This window comes from Callospermophilus lateralis, chromosome 2 (genome assembly GCF_048772815.1).
Source record: "Callospermophilus lateralis isolate mCalLat2 chromosome 2, mCalLat2.hap1, whole genome shotgun sequence".
Taxonomy (NCBI): domain Eukaryota; kingdom Metazoa; phylum Chordata; class Mammalia; order Rodentia; family Sciuridae; genus Callospermophilus; species Callospermophilus lateralis.
Genome location: NC_135306.1, coordinates 85,714,327 through 85,738,924, shown reverse-complemented (window position 1 = coordinate 85,738,924; position 24,598 = coordinate 85,714,327). Strand labels below are relative to the sequence as shown.

Below are 24,598 nucleotides of genomic sequence, written 5' to 3'. Positions count from 1 at the left end.
GGAAGTGTTGCAAGCCCAAGCCCAATAAAAGAACCCTGTACTGTATAGCCACGACCATCTATTTAATGTGATTTTCTGTATCCCTCCACTCAAGATAACTTTATTTTAAAAGTCTTGGTCTTACCAATTGCAAATAAGAAATGACGCATAAAAGCACTTTGTTACTTAGGCATGAGTGTTAGGGGAACTCTGAGACCAGTATGAAGGTGGTAAAGGTGACCAGAATATAGAAGAGAACTTGTGGTCAAGCTGACCACACTTGGACAGTCTTCTCCAGCCTGATGAATCTAGGCTCACTAGAGGGAGCACCTTTACAACAGTCATTCGATTAAAAAGAACAGAAGCTTAGCTTAGTCTTATAATATTAAAACATCCATCTATAAAACTAAAGGCTTCTGATCATCTGCCCTCCTTCCAATCCTGGCCTTCCTCCTTTCTCTCTGCCCAAAGCAAGCACTACATGATATATAGCCCTCTGGAACTTTTTGTATGTAGTCTGTGAACTATACATTGTTTTATGTACATTTTAAGAACATAAGTGGAGATGCACCATGGTGCATGCCTGCAATTCCAGTAGCTCAAGAGGCTGAGGCAGAGGATTGTAAGTACAAAGCCAGCCTTAGCAACTGAGTGAAGACTTAAGCAACTTGGTGAGACCCTGTCTCAAAAATAAAATATAAAAAGAAAGGCTGGGGGCTGGGGATGTGGCTCAAGTGGTAGCGCGCTCGCCTCGCATGCGTGAGGCACTAGGTTCGATTTTCAGCACCACATAAAAACAAAATAAAGATATTGTATCCACCTAAAACTAAAAAATAAATATTTAAGAAAAAAAAGAAAAAAGAAAGGTTGGAGATGTAGCTCAGTGGCTAAATAAGTGCTCCTGCGTTCAATCTCAGGTGCCCAAAAAAAACAAAAAAGAGAGAGAGCAAACATAAGTGGTAGCAGACTACTTGTGTTGATGTGCAATTTACTATTTTCGTCTAGCAATGCCCATTGTTATAGGCTCTCTTTTTCAATGCTACCTAATGTGTATGTAGATATACAGTTCAAACTATATTTAGCCATTCCCTGACTGATGGTCTTTATGTTGTTTCCAATATTTGCTATTACAAACTACAAGGCAATGATTGTTTCTGCACCAGCTGCTCTTAAGAATGTGATGGCTTTTCTAGATCCACTGTGGAATTTTGGGATCACAGGCTAGACAGTCATAGATTATGCTGTATCAATTTAAACTCTTCATCAGTAACTTACAAACATTGCTTTTGCTTCACAGCATCACTTGTTTGGTACTATTACTTTTGGCCAATCTAAGGAATGAAAAAGAAAATGAATGAATGTTTTATCAGACATCTCCCTGTTTATAGATAGATAGTCCTTCATGATTACTGGCATTTGTATTTGAATGAGTGTAAACTGTCTACACCCATTGTCCATTTTTCTATTGAATTTTTGCTGTTTTTTAATTTTAATTGATTGTGTTCCTTACATATTCTGGATAGTAAAGTTTAATCTCTTGTATATTCCAAATGTTTTCTCCCAATTTGTCATTTTCCTTTCAACTTTGCTTAAAGTGACATTTTGTTAAACTGAAGTTTTAAATTTGAATACACTTAAACTTATCAATCTTTTTGTGGAATCAAGATTGAATGAAATAATAGGGGGATTTAGTAACTGTGGGGTCTAGGGTAAGATATTTAATCTGTGTTTGTGACTATTAACAATGGCTTCCCATGAGTGCAGGAGATGGAATATCTCAAGTTTGTCCCCACCCCCATACAATCCCCCAACCCGAAAAGCTCTTGTGTGAAACAATCCAAGAAAGTTAAGAGATGAAATGACTGGGTTATAAGCATTAACCTAATCAGGGCATTAATCCCCTGATACAGGGTAACTAGGTAGTAACTGTAGGTAGTAGCTAGGGTGTGGCTGGAGGAGGTAGGTCCCTGGGAGGGTTCTTGTGGGGTATACATTTTGTGCTTGTTGAGCACAGCTCTTTATCTGCTTCCTAAAACCATGTTCTGAGCTGCTTTCCTCCACCACACTTCTGCCTCACCACAAGTCCCAACAAATGGAGCTGGCCTTCTATGGACTGAGACCTCTGAAACCATGAGCCCCAAATAAACTTTTCTTCCTTTAAAAAAAAGGTCTTTTGGTCAGAGCAGTAAAAAAAAAAAAAAAAAAAAAAAAAGCTGTCTGTTGGGCTGGGGTTGTGGCTCAGTGGTAGAGCACTCGCCTGGCATGGGTGAAGCCCTGGGTTTGATCCCCAACACCACATATAAATAAATAAATAAATAAATAAAGATATTGTGTCCAACTACAACTAAAAAATAAATATTAAAAAAAAAAAAAAAAAACCTGAGTGTTAAAAACTGACTCCTATATTGGGAGATCTCTGAGGGCAGCATTACATACAGTGGGATGCTGAAACTCCTGACAGTTGGTTCCATGCCTCTTCCTTCCCAACTCTACATTTAGTGATATCACATTAGTAGAGGGAAATTGGCCATGGGGGAGCATTTATGCTATAGAAATAGGCAAACATTGCAAACCATGGCCTATCTCCTTTGGAGAGCCAGTTCTTAGCTATTTATCAACACAACACTGACATACAGTGGCACAGCCATATGCCAACAGAGCCTTCAGCTGAGAGCTGCTGCTTATGCTGAGACAGATCTAGTTAGAAAATTCTTGTACCGACCTGAAATCTGCTTCTGATAGGGTAGATCCTGATCTTCCTTCTAGAACTGAAGTTAACAAACTTTGTCTGAGAAGCTTTTGCTGAGTGAGACAACTATTTGACTCCTTTACATATTCCTCTTAGTTTTTTTTCAACCATTTAAAAGTGGAAAAACATTTTTTTTTTAATTTCTCATGGACTACACAAAAACAGGTGGCAGGCTTTGGCCCACCAACTGTCCCACATCATCTGTTCAAGAACAACATGTTCAAAGAGCATGAGCCCTCTATGACCTACACAACCACCCTTCCCAAATCTGAAGATGGTCTTCAAACATCCCTGGGACTTTCCTTCCCAAGACTAGGATCCTGCCAAGGTTACGCTTAAAATCAAATTCAAATACAGGGTGGAAGGATTTAGGAATGTTTATAGAATCTACTTCATTGGACACCTGAAGCTGTGATGGGCTTTGATGCTATAGGCCCAGTTAATTGCAGCAAAAGGCAGAGAAATCTGTAAGGAGGCCAATCAGGTACTCTGGCTAACTAAGGTGTATCACAGGACCTAGAAAAAATGAGAACACAGAGACTTATCTACTTGATGGCTGTGTGATCCCTGACAAGGCACTTAACCTTTCTGAGCCTCTAGTAAATAAAGACAGACACAATTCTTTGAAACTACCCATTGAGAGTTGTAGTCTCTTTCTCCTCCACCTTGAATCTGGGCATTCTCTGGGTCTACTTAATAGAACATGAAAGAACTGATGCTGAGTCAGTTTCCAAGCCCAGCTTTTAAGAAACCAGCAGCTTCCATGACTTGTTTTGTAATATTTGCCACTGGAACTCAGCTGCCATGCTTGGGGAGAGCTCAAGCAGCACTGTGGAGCAGAATCAAGGAGTACATTTGTAGTGGAATCAATGTCTCACTCAACTCAGCTGACAGCCAGTGCTATTGTGCCAGCCATGTGATAGGCCACCTTAGGAGGGGATCCCCCTGACTGAACTTCTTTCACACCAGCACCACCATGCCCTGCCAGTCATGTGAGGCACCATCTTTAAAAAGTATCCTTCAGCCTGAGAGAGTTGTCCTTGCTGGTGTTGGAAGGGGGCAAGGAGAGCTGTCCCTGCTGAGCCCTATCAAAACTAGGTTTGAGGTCAAATGGCTACTGCCATTTTCAGTCACAAAACCTTGGGTAGTTTCTTCTTATGCACCAAGAGAAGCTCAGACTACTACCTCCTTGGGCTTTAAGAGGATTAAACAACACAGTGTATACAAATTGTTTCCTTCAATGCATGACAAATAAAAAGAACTCAATACTAGCAATTATCATTGTTCAGAAAAAAATTAAGCTGCTTGAGCTCCCCTCCACAGGGAAAAAGTATCACCTCTTATCCTAGGGTTTTACCACCTCATGCTCAGCTTTCTAAAAAGGTTGAAATTTTTCTTTCATGACTTCTTCATTAAACGAGAAGAAATATTAGCTCACTCATCTTCAAAAATCCTTCCTCTATGGCACCTATCTGGCACATGGGAGGCACTGGGTTTGATCCTCAGCACCTCACAAAAATAAATAAATAAAATACTGTGTCCATCTACAACTTAAAAAAAAATTTAAATGTTTCCTCTTTGACACCCAATTTTCATACAAACTCTTAACTAGTCTCATACTTCCATTCCTAAACCTCCCTACTGCCCAACACGTGACCATACCACCTCTCCAAAAATTAAAAGAATTCTGTCTCAGTTCATTGCATTCAAGTTGACCTAGGCCTCCAATGATTTGAGGGAGACACTGTTATTGGTGTTAGAGAAAATCTTATGTTTTTAGAATTTATGTGCCACATGCATGGGTGGACCAAACCTGTTCAGCCAAGTGTGAAAAGAAAAGAATGGCCCTAGTCTTATTTTATTAAAAAAAAAAGAAGAAGAAGAAGAAGAAGAAGAAGAATGAATGAATGAATTTGTGATCCCTAAAAAGTTCTTGACCTCAAGAACTGGGTCCTCATAGTCCTGGAGGACATACCTGTAAAGCTGGATTAAAGAATAGCCTCTATGGAAAAATGAATATTTTTAAAGCAATTACTTTCATTCACAAACAAAAAAGCAGAATCATGACTTTCTTTCAACATCCAAGATGAGGACAGGATGCCAGAATGGTAAAAAGAAAATGTATCATGATTTATCAATACCAGCAGGCACCATATGACAGCCAACCCCCTCACTGAATGTTTAAGAAGTGGGAGTAGTTGCCAACATAGCACAACCAACTATTGTGCTTTCAAGTCTTGATAAGATCATCCAGACCCCTGACTTAAAGGATGACAAACTCAAGTTCAAGGCAAAATGATCAAGTGGCAGTTTGCTGAGGCAGACTCTCAGACAGAAGGCTATGGTTTTCAGCTAAACATGGTACCAAAAAAAAAAAAAAAAAAAAAAGGAAAAAAATAATTTTTTTTCAAATTGAGGAAGCATGTGCAACATAATGAGACATTTATAAAATAAGCCAACAACCAAAAATAGTTTTTATTTCTCTCTTCTTCTTTCAGGGAACAGAATCCCTTTCCCTCTACCCATTGAATAGATCAAAATAATTGTCAATCTTGAGAATATGCTCTAGGTTTCATATGCTCTGGGTTTCAAGAAGGGGTTTGTAATAGACAAATCTCTAGAGGAGAAAACACTGATCACTGTTTTTATGAGTTATCAGGGCCTACTGGAATGACACATTAAGCCCCTGCAGGATGTTTTTTGCATAGACTATTGTCACACCTACAATAGATTCACATAAACCACTGGCCCTCCCTCCCCTTACTCCTGGAACTTGCTCATTTTCTAATTCTCTCCTTGCATTTCTATTTCTATAGGGGATAGGTCAAACAAAAGAGGAACAAATGGGGGAGATAACACAAAAATTTCAAATAAATGAAGCCAGAATCTCTTTAAAGCTCCCAGAAATAAAAATTATGGAGCCAATTAGTTCAGGGAAGAAATAATTTTTAAAAAGCACATGGCAGCAAGAAGTCTTTGGAGAACATTGGCTCAATGCATTTCTCAAGCAATCCCATGAGACTAAAGGATGCCCTTGAGAGAGGTAACAATGTTGGAGAAAGGGCCCTGATGTAGCTAAGGCTTTAGGGAGTCTTGTGGATGTGGGGAACCTTATGTTTCTGATTAGAATGATGAAAAATCTTGGACCTGGAGTCATTCAGATCTCAATTAATGGAGAGAAGAGTTGAGAGAGAATCCAAAACATCCATTTCAGGTGAAATTAGAAACAAATTCAAAAACCAGATGTTAGTATGCTAGAAAGGAACCCTGAAATCAGAGTGGATCCTTAGCTACCTGAATGGGAGATGCAGTATGGATTTAAGACCTGAGGCATGAGACTGGGCCACCCATCTGTCAACATTCAAAAGACTAAAGACAGTCTTGGGTTCTATATTTTAAGAGAGATGAAGTCTGGAGAATATTCAAGGTTGGGGGTGTGGTTCAGTGGTAGATAAAGTGCTTAACATACTTGAAATCCTAGGTTCAATGCCCAGCATGAAAAGGAAAGAGAAAATGTTACAGTGAGGGTGATACACACACACAAAGGACCATAAAGCTATCCCCGACTCTGGGAAGTTTAGGGAGGACAACAGATGTAGATACTTCTGTTGGCTCCAGGAATGGAGGAAGCATTGGCTAGCTTGGTTCAGGCAGGAAGTTCACTAGAAAACATTTGAACCTCTAGGCACAGCATCCTAGAATTCAGTGGCTGAGTCTGCCAACTGGGTCATCATAAGTCATGTACAGGTATGCAGGGCTACAAATGTGCAGCCCTCAAATTGTCTACATGGGGTCTGGGTGCCAAGCTGGACCTTGAAGGTAGTCCTTTCCAGTCACAAAGAGCTTCATTTATTTCAGTGGTCCAAACCAATGGCCATGTTCAAAGCATACTGGACCAAGGTAAGAAAAGGAGAAGGAAGCATTGCTTTAGGCAATGTAGTGGGGGAAAGAGGGTGGATAAAAGACTGAGAGACAAGCTACAGAACCACTTTCAAATTTGTTGCAAGCAGATTTCTGAACTACAGAAAGTACTCATGCAAATGAAAATAAGGAAGTCAATAGGCAGAAAGACCACAACATATGCCAAACCTCTTTTTACTTAATGGCTTCAGCCCAAGCTTTGGAGACCCACAGAAATAATTAGGCCAATTGAAAGTGGGGCAAACGGAAAAGCTGGGGCAGCCAGACATCTCTTCAGCCAGGGCAATTATAACTGGCGCTAGAACAAAAGGCCAGTGGGAAGTAAACCAAGCTGGGACGGCCATAGATGGAGGTTTACTCCAAAATCAATCTGTCTTAGTTTAGCTGAAAACAAGGGAAGACTATTATCCAGCAGAAGCTCGGAGGTGCAGCTCCTCCTACTTTTCGACTGGGTTTAGTTCTCAGTGATGATGCAGTGAAAAGAGCTAAAATGAAAGCTGCTGATTGCTGTTAATGATCTGGAAATCCCAGGATGAAAGACCACTAGCCCATCAGATGAGGTCACGGCCAATGCAAAGACAGGTGTTGCCTGTCCTTTAGCCACCCCTGAGTTGTGAAGAGCTGAGCTTTTAATAGCCACAGAGCAGAAGGGTCCTTCCATTCAGTTTGAGGATGTATTTGAGGTGGAGGAAGAAGACCTGGAAGAGGAGGAAGAGATGGAAAAGCTATTGAAATTCACTCGCAGTTGATGAGGTTGTTTTATCACTTCCCCTCTTAGTTCCCCCCTTTTAAGGATAAGGGACCTGGCTCTAATAGAAGAGGGAACACAGAGCTGCTGACAACCTAAGTGAAAAGGAAAGGGAGGAAGTAACTTGAAATCCTGCTCTTCTGGAAGAGGGGGCTGAGCACACAGCCATCCCCATCAGAGGCCTCTGGGAAGATGAGACAAGATTTCTATCTCCACTTCAACAGCATAAGTCTGAGGCTATGACAGGATATGGGCTGATGCCATGAAGAATACTGTAATGGGCACAGAGGACTCTTAATTGTCTGAAGAGCTCACCTTCTTTCTTTCTTTACTTCTGCACATAAACACTTAAGTACCTGCTATGTGATGGGTATTATACTACATGCCATGCCAACTGGCAGCTCTAATTTCGGCCACCCACTTCTGATTGCCATCTGATTGGCATCTAGCATGATAACGCCAGACTTTCAATAGGTTCTCAACTACTGTCCCTTAAAATCCCATCAACTGTCCTTCCAGTTCACATTTTCCATCCCATGCACCCAACTTGAACATAGGGTTCCAACACTTTTCAGCTCTGCTTTAATGACAGAGGACTGCTAGAAGCACAGCAGGTCACAAATGATGCAGAGTCTTTCGGAAGCAATATCTCTATCTTCAGTTCCTCTCTTCATTCCCCCATCCTTAGCTAGAAAGGTCCTTCAATGCTGTTAATGAGAATCATCATAGTCCTCCCATAGCTAGTCACCTGGACTGAACTTGACTTCAGCCACTTATACTGAGAAAACTGTGGGCTAACATTCATGTCCTCTCCTGGATGCTTGGCATATTACAAATGTCATAACCAACACAATTCTAAAAGGTGATTAAAAACACACATACAAGATCAATTAAATCTAACTTGGGTAGGCAGAAAAACAGTTGAGGGTATAAGAAGTGAGCTGGTCTTTCATGGATGAGTAAGAATTCTTCAGGGGGAAAAGGTACGACCTGGTCATGGAAAGAAATTTTCTATGGATAAAGCATAAGTGACAGAGAAGAAGTGGGTGGAGGAGAAGTGAATGATATAATAAGGGGCCTTGGCAAAAATCAAGGATTTATACCATTCTATGAATCATGGACTTCATTCAGCAGGACGATGGAAGCCCTCAGCGATGCTTTTAAAATTTTTATAAGATATAATTCACATACCATAGAATTCATTATTTTTAAGTATACAAATCAATGGGTTTTAGTATTTCACAGTTATTCAATAATCACCACAATCTAATTTTAGAATATTTTCATCACCTCCCAAAAGAATCCCCTTTGCCCACTAGCAGTCACTCATCTTCTATCTCCACAGATTTGCCTATTCTGGACAGTTCATATAAATTAAATCATACTAACATATGGCCTTTTAAACCAGCTTCTTTCATTTGGCATACTTTCAAGGTTCATCCATGTCATGGTAAGTATTAGTACCTTATATTTAATGGTCAAATCACAGTCTGTTATATGAATGTACCATGTTTTGTTCATTGGTTGATGGATATTTGGTTTGTTTCTACTTTTTGACCATTATAAATAATACTACTATGAATATTCACATGTAAGTTTTTGTGTGGAGATATATTTTCATTTCTTCTGGGGACAGTCTGAGAAGTGGAAATGCTAAGTCATATAGTAACTCTTACACATATTGAAGACTGACAAACTATTTTCCAAAGTAGCCTACCATTTTACATTCTCAACAGCAATGTATGAGGGTTCCAGTTTCTCCACATCCTTTCCAACACTTGATATCATTTATATTTTTAATTAGAGGCATCCTAGTTGGATATAAAGTTTTATCTTGGGGCTCTAATTATGTATTCCTACTGACAAATGATACTGATCATCTTTTCATGCCCTTATTCACTGAAGGTTTTTCAATAAGATAAGTTGTTAATTTGTAATAAATCTGGAAGTAAATCTAACAGTACAGAATGAGAGAATGCCTTAAAAATTCAGGGAAGAGTTCATGAGATAATGAACCAGAGCAAAAGTGGGAGAGTGGTAATGAAAACAGGAATCCAAAAGTTCTTTGAGTGGCAGAACCCAAAGGATTACTTAGCCACAGCATCAGGATTCAAGTATCAAGGGAACTAGAGAACCAAGAGAAATCTTTTTGAACCCAGAGCAAGATTATTTTCTACCTATTTTCCAGATCCATGTTCTACTTTTCTATATCTAGTTCTGGGTCCAGGGAGGCTGTTCATAGAGACTGAGTCAGAAGTTTCCCTTATCAGTAAGTTTTTAGTTTGGTTTGGCCAAAATATATCACCAACTGGAAAAGAGAGTGAAGTCATTCCTGCTTCCTTCCTAACAGGTAGTGATGGGATGGCTGAGTCCCATTTTCTAGGGCTCAGTTCATGTCAGACAGTTCTCTCCAGGAAGTTATCCTTTCCAAGGTCTTCAAACCACTCCCCTTCCTTACTCTTCCCCTCCAAGGGTGGTTATAGCTCTGTGACTCAGTTCCAAAAGGATGCTTCCCCATCATTTGTCCTTTCCCTGAACCTTGCATACTCCTTTGTGAACAGACTCAAATTTCTCTGTGTGTGCTATCTGCTTCCTGGAAGAATCTGTATTGACTCAAACCCTGATATTGTAGAATAAAGAACTTCTACTCCTCAGGAACCAGTTAAGAGTGTGTTTACTACAGCTAAAATCAGTAGATCATCATTTCACAAGGAAAGATGCCCTCAACAGTGGTCAGCATCCTGGTTTTTAAGCCAAATATGACTCTTTTATCATATCAAGTTGTTCTTCTCACTGTATTTGAACTTGGCATGTATTTGTTAGTTCAATGACAGTATTAAGTACCATGGGTGCTGAAGTAGGATACCATCTTGCCCTCTAAGAAAACATATTGAGGGAGGCAAACATGTATATGCAGCTGCAACACCAGAGCCCCCACAGACTCATCTATCTGCTGGGATCCATCACTCTGACAGGAAAAAAAAAAAAAAAAAAAAAAAAAGGACATTTCTCTGCCTCCAACCAATTTCACAGAAATGCTAAGAAATAAGGATCAAAGACATGACTTCCAGAGAAGCAGTATTAGAGAAAGAAATGGAAAAGTCAGAGGCCCTCCAAGTAAAGACTGGCTTTCAATAACTTCTAAGTCACTCTTTGAAAAACATTGAGTGGGGTTAGTGGGGCTCAAGGACAGACGGCACATATGAATCACTAACAGAGGAGGGAAAAAGCAAGGGTGACTCAACAGCTCATTGACAGTGGGGTTTGAAGGCTAAGCTGCACAGAAATTTAGGGCTTAGAAAATTCAACCAAAAAAAAATCCCTCCCTAAGAGGCTACCATCTACAATTCCATCTCCCCCTGCACCCTCCCAACAGCATCTGGAAGTAAGTGTAGGCAGCTTTCTTTATCATGAGGTGGTGATACTGCCACTCTCCAAGAGTTGTACACAAGGATTAAGTGAGATAAGTTAAGGGAGGAACCCACAGTGGCTAGTCTAAACAGGCACAAAAGAAGCCTGGCTTCCCTCTCCAGGAAGAGCTACCCTCATCCTTTAACTATATCATCTCTCTTCTCTTAATCCAGTTTGTGAAGATCCCACCTGATGGGGACCATCTGGATGGTGTACTCTACATTTCTTCAAACACTGCAGAAAAAGATCACTAGAACTTCTGTAGTCTAGGGAAGAAGACATAAGTGAAGCTTGTGGCTCATGACTCACTTATATCTCATTTTGTCAATAAAGTGGCATTCATTCATCTCTCAGTGGCCATACATGGGAACTGCCTTAGTTCAGAGCCTAGAAATGGTGCCAATATGTCCTTATAGAATGTTTACTACTGTTACACTGTGTCCTATTTACTACTGTTACACTATGGTCCTAACGGTCCTCATTTACATCACTATAATGCCAATAATATTAAAAACATGTTTTTTTGGGGGGGAAGAGGTTAAACAGAGGTGAGGTAATACTTAGTTACTTGGAAATACAAATTAAGAAGAAAAAGGCAATACAAGGTTATTTCTAAAAGTATTTTTGTTTGCTTTAAAAAAAAAAAAAAAACCTTACAAGGATATGAGGCAGAAGGGGAAGGTCTGAGGGGCTAATGGGTGGTTCTGGAAAGATTGTTGTTGGTCTGTTTTCGATAGTAGTCCAATATGATGACACTTCCAGTGATTTGTGGTCTACAGACTCTTTCTTCTGAAGCGGCAGCTGTAGGTGAATGATCCCCAGCTTCCTGTCTCCAATCATCCATCTAGAATTCTGGACACAGCAGGGCCTGGAGAAGGTACTATCTGACCAGTGTGGAGGAAAGCCAGGTGGAACACTTGAGCTGAGCCTGGATCTCCCAAGTGGCAGCCCTTGGGGCCTGAGAGGGAGGTGGGCTCTGTACATGAAGAGGAAGCTGCAGAGGTAGCCAACGATAAGGATGCAAAAGACACGGGAGCAGCAAGGCAAGGGGACAAACAAGAGGTAAAACCAGCATTCCTGAGGGGTCGGTTAAGCCAAAATTCCAGAGTCCCTTTCTATCCTGATCTCTTGGTATGCTGGCTCCAGGAGTGGTTGGCCAAGACAGTAAGAGAAACAAGATTTATGACATGGCTGTGAGTTTCTAAGAGGAAGTGTAAATACTCTATATCCTGGATATAGAGTCTGTGGCCCCTTGGAAGAAGTCTAAGCAAAGCCAAGTATCTGGGGCTACAAAAGTCCACATGGTGGACAGCCATGCGGTTGGTCCCCGTTTCCCAAATTACAGGTCTTTTTTGGAGCTAAGCAGAGATTCGAAATACTCATGTATACAGTGAAGAGACCCTCATGCCAGATACTAAAATTATAAAAATGTCCTAAAATCTATAGACCGATAAGCTTACAGATGCCACATGTGGTTTGTTTTTCAGATTTCCATTGTCCTGATTTTCTCAAGACTGTCCAGAAACCAAATAATCCACTTAAATAAGTATAAATACCAATTTAATAACATGAAGGAAGGAAACACTTTTTGACTGATCTGGCAAATAGAACATGCATAGGGGAAGACACACACAGGGCTTTATTTCTCAAGAGAATACCTGAGTGGAAAATAACCTATTTTCTGTGATTTAATTCTATTGTGAAAGGTTGAGGCTGTTGCCAAAGGCACTTTACTTCTCTGTTCTTGCTTAATAAGAGATATCTGAGGAGCAGGCTGCCAAAAGTGTAAGCCACAATAGCTCTTGAAATTACCTTTGTGAATAAAAACAAAAGTTCAAAAAGTCAAAAGAGCTAAGTGGAGAGAACAAATGTGCCAGCAAAGAAGCACTGAAGAAGCCCCTAGATGCTTTTGTGTTTTGTGGGCACCACAAGAGAAGTGGAGAACTATGTGAGTAGAAGGCCTGGGCCTCAGATACCCCTCATTATTGGCTTCGCTTAGGTCCCTGCCACCACACTCTGCTTCTTACAACTGTGCCACTTCTACCATGTTTAGGAACCATCATTTTAATCACTACATTTGTTTCCTAAAAGGCTCCTGTAGTTCTCAATTTGCTGACCAGGCCACCACATATTCCTTTACATCATGCATCATGCTGATATACAATGAACAGAATTTATGATCACATTCTGATTATTCTGCATCTCAGTTTGGCTAAGAAACACAGAATGAGCCAACTGAATAATGATCCTGCATGAAGTGATCTAGCATTCACAAATAAGTAAGAATACAACTTAGCAGTTATTTGTGATGTAGAAATTGAATCCTAGAAATTATTAACTTAGCTAGAGTCAGAAAGAGAGCTAAAAAAGAAAAATTGTTATTCAATAGGGATAGCATTTGTCAAGATGAAAAAGTTTAGAAATCTGTTGCACAACAGAGTACATACAGCTAACATTGCTACACTGCACACTTAAACATGATTAAGATGGTAGAATTTATGCGGGGCATTCTTTTCCACAATAAAAAAAAATTAATAAAATTTACCTTTATAAATTAAAAAAAAAATGATGCAATGTCCTGAACTTGACTACAACCATACCAGAATACATTAAGTGGAAACTTCTGGAAAGGAAGGTAGGGAAACGTGGAGAAAGGGAGGGAAAGTCCTAAACAGGGTTACTTTGTTGTAAAAATGTGCCTTAACATTGAAAAAAGAACCAATAAGGGGAAAATTAAGAATTAGAGAACCAAACTGTCTTGATTTCTTGTAATTGACCATCATGTCAATTATTATTAGGCATTTTGCCACTTTTGCTTTCTAAATCTTTACCTGGTAATCTTTCAAGCAGGTGATTCAAAGCTAGTAAGGTAACCATCCCGAAAGAGGCCATGATGGTGTGTTGTCCCTTTCTTCCTTATGCTAGATCCTGAACCTCCTGCCCCCCTCCAATCGTTCTCTGCCCAGCTTCCTGCCTGAGCAAGGTTTATTTGCAGTGACCTACTGATGGTGTTATCACCTATGATGGTGTTTTGTTTTTAAGTAGCTGTTATAGTTTGGATATGAGGTGTACCCCCAAAAGCTCCTAAGTTAATGCAGAAATGTTCAGAGGTGAAATATTTGGATTGTGAGAGCTGTAACCTAATCAGTTCATCCTAGTTTAAGTGGACTGACTGGGTGGTAAATGTGAGCAGATAGAAAATGACTGGAGATGGGTCATCGGGGATGTGCCCTGGAAAAGTATATCTTCTCTCTGTACTCTTCCCCTGCTCCCCAACTCTGCTTCCCAGCTATGTTAAGTTGAACAGCTTTCCTCCACCACACCCTTCTACCATGATGTTCCTCCTCTCCTTGGGCCCAGAGCAATGAAGTTGGCCCTCCATAGATTTGAGATCTGTGAAACCATGAACCAAAATAAACTTTTCATTCTCTAAGTTGTTCTTGTCAGGTATTTTGGTCACAACAACCATACATTGACTAACACATTAACTTACAGAAGACTAGATTAACATGTAAGTAGGCCCCTACTCTAGTAACCGTTAGAAACAGTTCAACCAGTACTGTTTCAGTTTCCTGGGCCTGCTATAACAAAGTATCACAAACAAGGTGGCTTAAAACAACAATTATTATGTCATGCTCTGAAGACCAGAAGTACAAAATTAAGGTGTTGAGGGATCTGAGAGGAAATCTAATTCCTATAGACTCAGGTATTCCTTTGCTGGTTGATGCCTCACTTCAGTCTCCTGTCTGCCAGAGGCATTCCCCTGTATCTGTTTCACAGGGTCTTTTTATAAGGACACTAGTCGGACTAGACTAGGGTCCTGCTCTACTCCAGTATGATCTCATCATAACTAGTCTCATTTGCAACAACTATGTTTCCAACTAAGGTCACATTCTGAGATAGGAGAAGACAGACTTCAACATAGTTCAGAGGGACACAATCAACATTTAACAGTATATCAAAAAGTGAACCCCAGACCAGCAGCAGTAGCAGCAGCACCTAGGAATCTGTTTAAAAAAAAAAAAAAAAAAAAAACACAAATTTGTGGGTCCTACCTTGAAACTCTGAGAAGATAGCTTAAAAAAATTTTAAGAAGCCCTCCAGGAGGGCTAATTTGCTAATATTTGAGAACCACCATTTTAAACCATTCTGGATATTTTTAAAACTCATTTTATAATGCTAAGTGTGCATCATGCCCTTCCAACTGAATCACTAGCCCTTTTGGGCCATCTCTGATGGTACTTGCCTCTTGTTGCTTCTCCTAGGATGACGATGAACTAATTATATTATCACTTATATGAAACAGGCTGACTCTGAAAGTTGCAGGCTCACATGGCCTTCAGATAACATTTTATTTTGTTCTCTTTTAAATACCATAAGCTGATTGCCATCATTGAAAACCTAAATTACAGGCTTCGCTTGAAAAAAAAAAATGCAAGATTTGGCAATACTGGATGTAAAATTCCACAATCAACTAATTGTTGGCTGTCCCTTTGAGATTGGGCATGAGGATTACAATCAGCCATCTCTACAATCCCCTCATGTCTCCCTGACACTGAGGTGCTATGGAGACCAACCATGGTCATTTTACGTTGCCACCCTAGTCCCTAAAGGCTACTGGGTTTGAACAGTAGCTAGATAGGGAAAGAGCTGAAAGAAAAGTACAGCGCCATCCATGGAACAAAGTGCACAGCTACTTCTGAGCAGCAAGGTTAGGAAAAGAATACTAGAAGCTTGGAGAACATTGCCCCACACTTAAAAAAGAAATAACATTGACTTTAAGTTCTTTAAGTTTGTCTTCTCTCTGCCAGGTGACAAGGCAATTATGAAATGACTCAAGCTCTGAAGATCAAAGTTTGGTAGTGGCTTACCCGCACAATGACATGTGGGCAGGCAGCAACACAAGAAGGTGAGATTTTTATATCTGCACGACTTCATTAGGGAACAATAGAATGTGGAGGAGATGAAATTGTCATGTTGAGACCTCGTGTATGCCTCCTTCATGTTTATGCTATGCTGAGCTGTAACAGCAAATCCACTGAGAACAACTGACTTTCCAGTGAAGCAAGTAGGGAGAAAACTTATTGCTTTGAAGGCAGATCCAGGGTTACAATAATTTTAAAGGGCCTAGAATCCTGGCCTCTAGTATTTGACAACTATGCCTTAAAAACAAACAAGAAATAGTATCTCATATGGGACCACAAATATATATTTTCAGGATCCAGGAAGCAGTTCAGGAAACAGTGGAATGGTAGTCTGAGATCTTTGTCTCAGTGGCAAAGATATGTTTGGGATTCAAGGAGAGAACTCATCACATACAGGAGGAGGCAGGAACAAGGTCTCACTGAGGAAACACACTTCATTAATAAGCCTCAAAGAAGCTGGACTTGCCATGGAGTTCATACCAAAGCAATAAATCCAAAATAAAGACCCATTTAAAGATTGCTGATCAGACATATGGTGCATACCTATAATGCTAATGATTCAGGAGGCTAAGGCAGGAGGATCACAATTTCAAGGCCAGCCTCAGCAAATTATCTGGACTTCATATCAAAATAAAAAATAAAACAAATAAAATAAAAAGATATATAATAAAATAGAATAAAATAAATAAATGATAAAACAAAAAAATAAAAAATAAAAAGATATAGCTCAGTGACAAAGCACCCCTGTGTTCAATTCCCAGTACCATGGGGGACAAAATGATATTGATGTAAAGGGTGCTGATAAATGGCCATTTAAGTCACAGGGTTACTTTCTGACAAATTCTTAATTTTTATTCTCTTCTTAACCAACCATATTTCAGAATTCTTAAGAAATAAAAAAGCAGATGGCACCTATCAATGAAGACCAAAAGCTTCCTTTAAAGCTATTAAAATTTTAGAAAAATGATAATTTTCTCAAAGATAATCACTTCTTTTGGACAGACTTCATAGTTTGAATTGTCTATTAAAAACTTTTTAAAACACCTCTTCATGGCAATGTGAATGGACAGGATTCTGGAATAATAAAAAGGGTACATTACCTCTTTGATATTTAGCACCATTGTATTAGAATTGTCCAAAGAAACAGAAACAATTTAAGATATAAATATAGACAAGTACATAATGCATATATTATTATATAATGTATAAACAATATATTACATATTATGTTCCACATTATGTATATTATGTATACACATACATATAAATCATGTGTCTATAAGTTACGTACATAACTATGTTTATGCACAAAATGTTATGTATGTGAATTATAGAATTGCATAGCATAATTATTTATTTATGAATTATATTATTATAAACAATATATTTATAAAAGATAATATGTTAGTTTTACATATTTACTCAGTCTATTAATTTAAATGTTTCTCATCCAGAAATACCCTCTGGCGAACACTCAGAATAATGTTTGGCCAAATACCTCAGCAGTCCATGGCCCAGATAAGATGACACAAAAGAGTAACCATCTCAGCCCTGTGCATGCCTGGCGGGTAAAGAGAAAAAACAATCAACTCACAAGAGTTGCTGGGATTTACAGAGAACAAGTAATCAAGAATGTGCTGAATTCTGTGAGGAAGACCTCTTCTGCCCACTCCCAAATTACTGTTGCTCCTGGTGAGTTCCCACAACCTTTATTCAAGGTCATCACAGTGAGCAGGTAAATTTGTACACGGTCATACACCTGTTAGAATCCCTATAACTAAGATAGATAGATAGATAGACAGATAGATAGATAGATAGATAGATAGATAGAATGAATATATAGATAAAAAGATATATATATAATATAGATAAAAAGATGTAACTCAGATATAAATCATATTTTTTTGACACTGTCAAGAGCTATCAGAGCAACAAGTACTCTTATCCATTGCTGAAGGGTTTGTAAAATGATACGGTCACTTTTGAAAACAGTTTGCTGGTTTCTTACAATATTAATATATACTTTTCATGGGATCTAGCAATCCTACCTCTAAATATTTACCCAAGAGAAATAAAATCATATATTCACAACACAGATCTATGAGAATGGTTCTAATAGTTTTATTCATAATCACCAAATATTAGAAACAACCCAAATAGCTGTTAATAGTTAGATAGGCAAAGAGGCATCCATATCATAGAATACTATTCAACAAGAAAAAGGAATGAGATACATACAGATCTCAAAGCATTATGCTGAATCAACTGGGTGTGGCAGTGTACATGTCTGTAATCCCAGTGGCTCCAGAGGCGAAGGCAAGAGAATTGCAAGGTCAAGGTCAGCCTCAGCAACTTAGCAAAACCCTGCTCAAAATAACTTTATTTTTTAAAAAAAGATAGGGATGTAGCTCAGAGGTAGAATGCCTCGATCCCTCTGGGTTCAATCCTCAATACCATCAAAAAATAAAAAATAAAAAAAATTATGCTGAGTCCAAGGAGCCAGTCTCAAATGTTATATACTAAATGGTTCTATTACTTGACATTTTCAAAACAAAACAAAACAAAACAAAAAAAACGCTAGTGATGAAGACCACCTTAGTGGTTGCTGGGGTTGGGAAGTACAAGATTTAGAAGTGACTAAAATAGCACAAGGGATGCTGGAACAATTAGGTTGAGGAAAAGTGCTTTATCCTCATTTGAGTGGTGATTATATGACCTACATTTGTTAACTTGCATAGAATTATACAACCTTCCTCCAATATCATACATTACATGACAAATTTTTTAAAATTATATCAAATGGTAAAAAAGAGAATCCTATGTCATCCAATTTATGCATAGGGTAAATGTACCTAGAGGAAAATATCCACAAAATGGGTTCAGTTAACAGAAGTATAATTCAGAACACCCAGTGGGCACAAGAAGGGCAGTGACACACAGGCATCTTTTACATATTTTAGTGTGAAAAGAAGACACAAGATATTCTGAAGTCACTGATTACAACCAGGGAATTCTTTGAAAAGGCAAAACAGTGATGAATTGTGATGCTTCTTTTTCCAGGCACTATTCATGATCTCTTTCAACAAAGCCTTAAAGAAGGGAAATTCAGCTTCAAGACACAAAAGGATTTGCCCTGGTTAGCTCAGTTCTATCTGGTCCCCAGTCCTCAAGTTCAATAAGCCCATGGCCTCCCAGAAGCCATATAAAGCCACAGTGAGGATTACAACAGGATGTGTCCCTTTTCTTCTGTGTACCCAAAGCAGGCCCTTAGTCTCCTGTCTCCTTCAAGCCGAGTCTTTCCTTTAAAGCTGAGGTTCTGAAAGGGGGTCTTGTTCCCAGGGGACATGTGATAATTTCTGCATACATTTTTTAATTTTTGCTTGTCACAATGGGCAAGGAGAGGAAGAGGTGCAACTGGCACCAGCACATAGAAACCTCAGATGTTGCTAAATGCTGTATAATGCACAAGAATAATCCAACCCAAAATGTTAGTAGTGTCAACGTTGAGAACTTTTGGTCTAAAGGAAGGAAGAAAAGAAACAGGCATAAAACACATCTATGAATCAGCAATGTGGTTAATATTTGAAAATTCTTATCTCGTTCACCTCCCAAAATAACTTTTCAGGTAGATGTTATTAACCACTTATACAGGTAAGAAATCTGTGGCTGAAACCCATTTGGGGCTGTGCCCAAAATCCAGTGATGAGACAAAAAGCTGTGGGGACCACCAGTACCTGCAGTGTGGCGCCAGGGGGTGGGCTAACTTCCTTGAAAACCTTTCACTTCCTTCCCTGGCTTTAAAAAGTCAGTGAAAATTAGGCTGACACACACCTATAACCCCAGTGACCCAGGAGGTCAGCCTCAGCCGTTTAGCAAGACCCTCAACAATTCAGCAAGACCCTGTTTCAAAATCAAAAGGACTGGGATGAAGCTCAGGGGTAAAGCACCCCTATGTTCAATCCCTAGTACCCCCCATTCAAAAACAAAGCCTCACTGAAAATTATCTAGGCTGAGTGGCATGCCTATAATCCCAGATACTCAGGAGGCTGAGGCAGGAGGATCATTTGAGCCCAGGAGAGGGAGATGCAAAAAGAATGGAAGCCGTTGGGCTGGCAGACAGGCAAATATGAGCTCAAGTGTCTCCTAGGACATGGATGGAAACTTCCTTCCATGGCTAAGAACCACTCAGTGTGGGTTTATCACAAAATCTTCCTTTGCTCCATGCATTCCTCTTCCCTCAGAGAACTCATGTTGTGCCTCAAACTCGAGAGCCTAGAGAGATCCAGCTGGTGCCCTTGGTTGGCTGCTTCTCTCCTACCAAGAGGTGCTCCTGGACTCAGTGACAAAGAATGGGGCACCCCACACAGCAACTTAGACAGGCAGACAGAGAGGGACAGAGATGGAGACTAGAAACACCACACAATAATGAGCTACCATAAGTTGCCTGTAATAACATACAATGGGCAGAGCTTGCCTAAGAAAATCAGCAACATGGCTTAAAAACAAATCCTATAATCAAATGCGAGTGATTCTGGTTCAGTTTCACCCATTCGTATAATTAGTGTTGACAGTTGCAACAGTTAAAAATGGGTTGTGTGTTTGTATGTGCAACATACAGGGAGTGGGGAGGAAAGAGAACACAGGAAGGGGAGAGAAACAGGGAAGACAGGAACAGAGGAAAAAGGAACTATGCTTGAAATATAATGGAAAATGCTCATGACAAATGAAGAGGAACAGACAGATAAGTGGTAAAGCCTAAGAATGGGTGACTCTCTTGCAAATCCAGTGGATCCTCATTAATGAAAGCTGCTCCTTAGAAGTTCTTCCAGATATGTGTACCCAAGTCTCAAGCCAGGCAGCTCACTTGTTCTCCAACACAGTGCAGCAGAATCCATTTCCCATGCAGCTCCAGGGCTCCCCACTGCCTTGTCCAGCTGGAAAGAAGCTGGAGCTCCCCCAGCCACACCCTCTCTCCCACCCAACATGGACAGAACTCACAGTTCCAGGATCAGAATGACATCTGTCTTGTTCTCATAGACCTCATGCAGGGTGATAACGTTGGGGTGCTGGATCTCCTTCAGGATGCTGACCTCCCGCTCAATGTCCTCGCGGCTCACACCACGCCGGCTAGACTTGGTCCTCCTTTTCTTAATGAACTTGGCAGCATACTGCAGACCAGTGCTTTTCTCACGGCATTTCTTCACCACTGCAAACTGTCCACTGAAAAGAGAAGATAGAATGTTTTGATGGTTTACTAAAAAATGAGATTTCAGCACAGATATGGCATTGGGAGGGAACAGAAATGTGGCATGGAATGCTCAAATGATGAAAAATTAAAATAATTTCATATTGTGATTTTATTACATTTGTTTTTATGCATAATGGTACAAGGAAAAATTTATTTTCTTACAGTATATTTTATTGAATAGGTAATAATGTTGGTATCTCCTTATTCTCCTCCTTCCCATCCCATATCAGACCTGGTACAGTACAAAATTGTTCTCTGATCCAACCTCATTTCCAAGAAGCACTTTTCCTGTATGTCTAGTCTCAGAGCTAGGATAAAAGGCAACTGAGATAAGGGAATTGGTAGAAAACAGAAGGTCCTGCCTTTGATGTATTTCTAGTACCAATATTAATCACTTGAAACACCTTGAAAAAAAAAAGAGTATATCATTTTATTCACAAAAAAGTTTTGTTGGTTATTTCTCCGATGATCTCTCAACTCTCTTCCCTTCCCAACAATATCTGTTTCTGGATCTATGTGGTTGTGGTGCAGCTGACACCCCCACCCCTCAACACACACAAGGGCGCACACATGCAACTATAGACATGGATCATGTGACCCAGACATCAGTGTACTATATTCTTCTGATCCAAAGATAAGCACATGACCTAAGTAGGACCTTTCAGAGACTGGAAGACAAAAGATTTTCTGAGACTCTCCCATGAGCATGTGGACACTGAATTTATAGATATAACCCTAAAAGCTTCTGCCAGCCATTTGGGGATTATAAGGAGAGCCATTCTTGGTATGGGGAGGTGGTAGGGGAACCACTGCAGGGGCCATACCTGTAGAAGAAAAAAACCAGATCTGTGGTCACTATGGAATAGCTGCATCAAACCCAACTAAAGCTATATGCTTTTGGATTTTTCAGCAATATAAGCCAACAAATTCCCTTTATTACTAAAACCAGTGTGATATGGGTTTGGTTTTTGTTTTTGTTTTTTTTTTTTTTTATTTCTTGAAGAAAGAATCCTAAATGCCACACAGAGTATAAAACCAGAACCTCCTTCTCGCATACAATATAACAGAACCTGACAAAACACATTAAGGCCTGGGCAGTAAAGAGGTTAAGATCATGGGAAGTAAATAGTGTCCTCCTGAAAGTAGGTGAAATATAATCAAAAGGTCCTTCTTGCATCATTGCTGATACCCTCACTTCTTCCCTTAGTGCCCAAGGAAGAGCTGATCTACCCATCACAGAATCTGTACATCTCTTGGCACCTGCTGGAAAACTGCTATGTAAAAAATTATCAGTTATTTTTAGCTGGCTTTCTTCTCTTCACATGAAGACAAAAGGGGAAAAAAATCAAATAAAGGACAGTATTTTGATGTTAAAAAAAAATGGATACTTTAAAATATTACTCATTTACTTTAGCAGCAGGAGGCCACATCATTAAAGATTACTTTTCTATCATAATCTTTGCATGACAGGTCATTAATCCCCCCCCATCCCCCGCAGGCAGGATGACAGAGAAGCTGAAGAATCACGCTGGAACACTAGCATCAATTGCCCATAAATTCATTACCTTCAAGAGTCTTGGGATCTATGGTATGACTTTATTATAACCATTTCCCAATTTCTTTGGGAAGTGTAAAACTGCTCTCTCTATGGGTCGTAGAGGGTGGCAGAGATGGAATAGAGAGAAGAGGGAAATGAGCTGACCGCAAAGCATGTTCAGCTATTGCTTCAAGAAATCCAGTGAAGAGGTGCTTCTGTCTCCCACTCCTCACAAAGATGGTATCATGCCTCAGGAGCACATTCAAGGGGGCCCAAGATAGAAAGGTGCTGCCCAGGATAGCCAACCAACAGACACACATGCTCCCAGAGGCTGTTCCTATTCAGACCTCATACCCTCATCCCACTTGTCTCTTCTGTTTCAGACACAAGGAAGACATCCTTTGAATCATGGCACTTTGAAAGACAAAACAAAAGATCAAAGGAGAAAAAGAAAGAAAAAAAAAGAAGAAGAATTGTTTCACTGCCAAATGTTCTGTGTTGAATATTAGCCCTTTAAATGGGAAGGTGATAATGTCTATGCAAGGTTAACACTAATGGCAGTGTTGGGCAGGTGCTGGGAGGCCATGTGCACCAGTCCAGGAGCACGCACACACACACAGGTTAACTGAGTGCTGGAGTTTGCAGTGAAACTTGTGGAGCTCACGTCCTCACTGCGACATCAGACCCTTAGTCACACTTGCAGATCCCCACAGTGGCAGCTCCGGATGGAGTGGAGGCAATGACCACTGGCAGGCAAGCTCCATCCACGGTTGTCGCTCAAGTCCTGGCTAACCCTGACTGTAAAGGATCAACATGATTCTGGAAAGCATTCTAGACCTATCACACTTTAGACATCTTTCCCATTTCTCTCTGACTCCCCTGACAATTCCAATTCCATCTTCCAAATTCTCCTATAGCCTGGAGTCCTCACTTTATATCCCTGTGTGGAATGGGCTGTCTTCTACCTGTTTCTTACCATTTCCACTCTCCCAAGACTGAGAGCTCCTGGAGGACAAAGAATCCAGGCTCATCGTTCTATCTCCTCAGGCCCTGAATGCCTGAGGAGTTGCCCCAGAGTCTACATACAATGCTGGTATGCTGCTTTTGAGCTCTGAATCTATAATCTGAAAACCTAATAAACCAAATCTACAATCTGAAAACCCAATAAACCAAATGTGCTGCATTATAATTCAATGGGATGTGTAGTGGCTGGGAGTGAAGAATTCACCTAACTCTGTTAATCATGGAATTACTTATGACTTAGTCAAGTGGGTATGAGAGTACCTAACTTGTTGGAGGAGCCTTGGGACTTCAGGGCCACAAGCAGAGCCACAGTACAGGTATTATAACAAAATTCCTGAGGTAATCAATTTATAAAGAGAAAAGGTTTACAGCTGGTGGGGTTCCTGTCCATGATATATATGCTATGAGGCAGTGCATAATACTGGCAGCATACAGCAAAGCAAAACTATTCCCCTTATGGCCAGGAAGCAAAGACAGCAAGGAGGGGGCCTGTAGTTCCACTATCTCCTTCAAGAGCATGCTCTTCACAACTTAAACACTTCCCACTATGTTCCACCTCTTACAGACTCCAGCATCAATCCTTTAACACACAGGCCTCTAGAAGACATTCGAGATCCAAATTATAGCAAAGGGGAAGCTGATTAAATGAGATAACATGCATGGAGTATTTAGAAAACTGCCTGACCATAGGAAGTATTCAATAATCATTAGCTATTATTAATCTGGAACAAATGGAATCACTTCCATTAGTGTACTGCTATTGTTTCAATCTCAAAGCAATATAATATCACCACCAAAATATCACTTTTCATGACTACCAGGAAAAAACATATGGTTCTAGCAGGACCAAAAAAGAAAAAAGAAAATCTCACAACAGGGCTGAACTACATTAACAATGTCTAAAATTATTGCTAAATCTGACTCCTGGCCTCAACCCTCACGCACATCATCCCCTTCCCCTGTTTTCTCTCTGATCCACCCAAGGTGAGCTATACCTCACAACTTCTCACTGCAGGCCACCTTTGCCTTGGGACCTCAGGGCCACTAAGCAGAGCCA

The 24,598-nt window shown here is 40.0% G+C and overlaps 1 protein-coding gene across 3 annotated transcripts in view; it reads right to left on the bottom strand.

Moving 5' to 3' along the window:
• Dapk1 (death associated protein kinase 1) overlaps nt 1-24,598 on the bottom strand; it is a 180,552-nt gene that overhangs the window by 64,672 nt on the left and 91,282 nt on the right. For all 3 annotated transcript variants that reach the window (XM_076843530.2, XM_076843532.2, XM_076843531.2), the window contains exon 3: nt 20,732-20,953. In XM_076843530.2, coding sequence (XP_076699645.1) covers nt 20,732-20,953 — 222 coding nt within the window. The remainder of the gene's footprint in view (nt 1-20,731; nt 20,954-24,598) is intronic.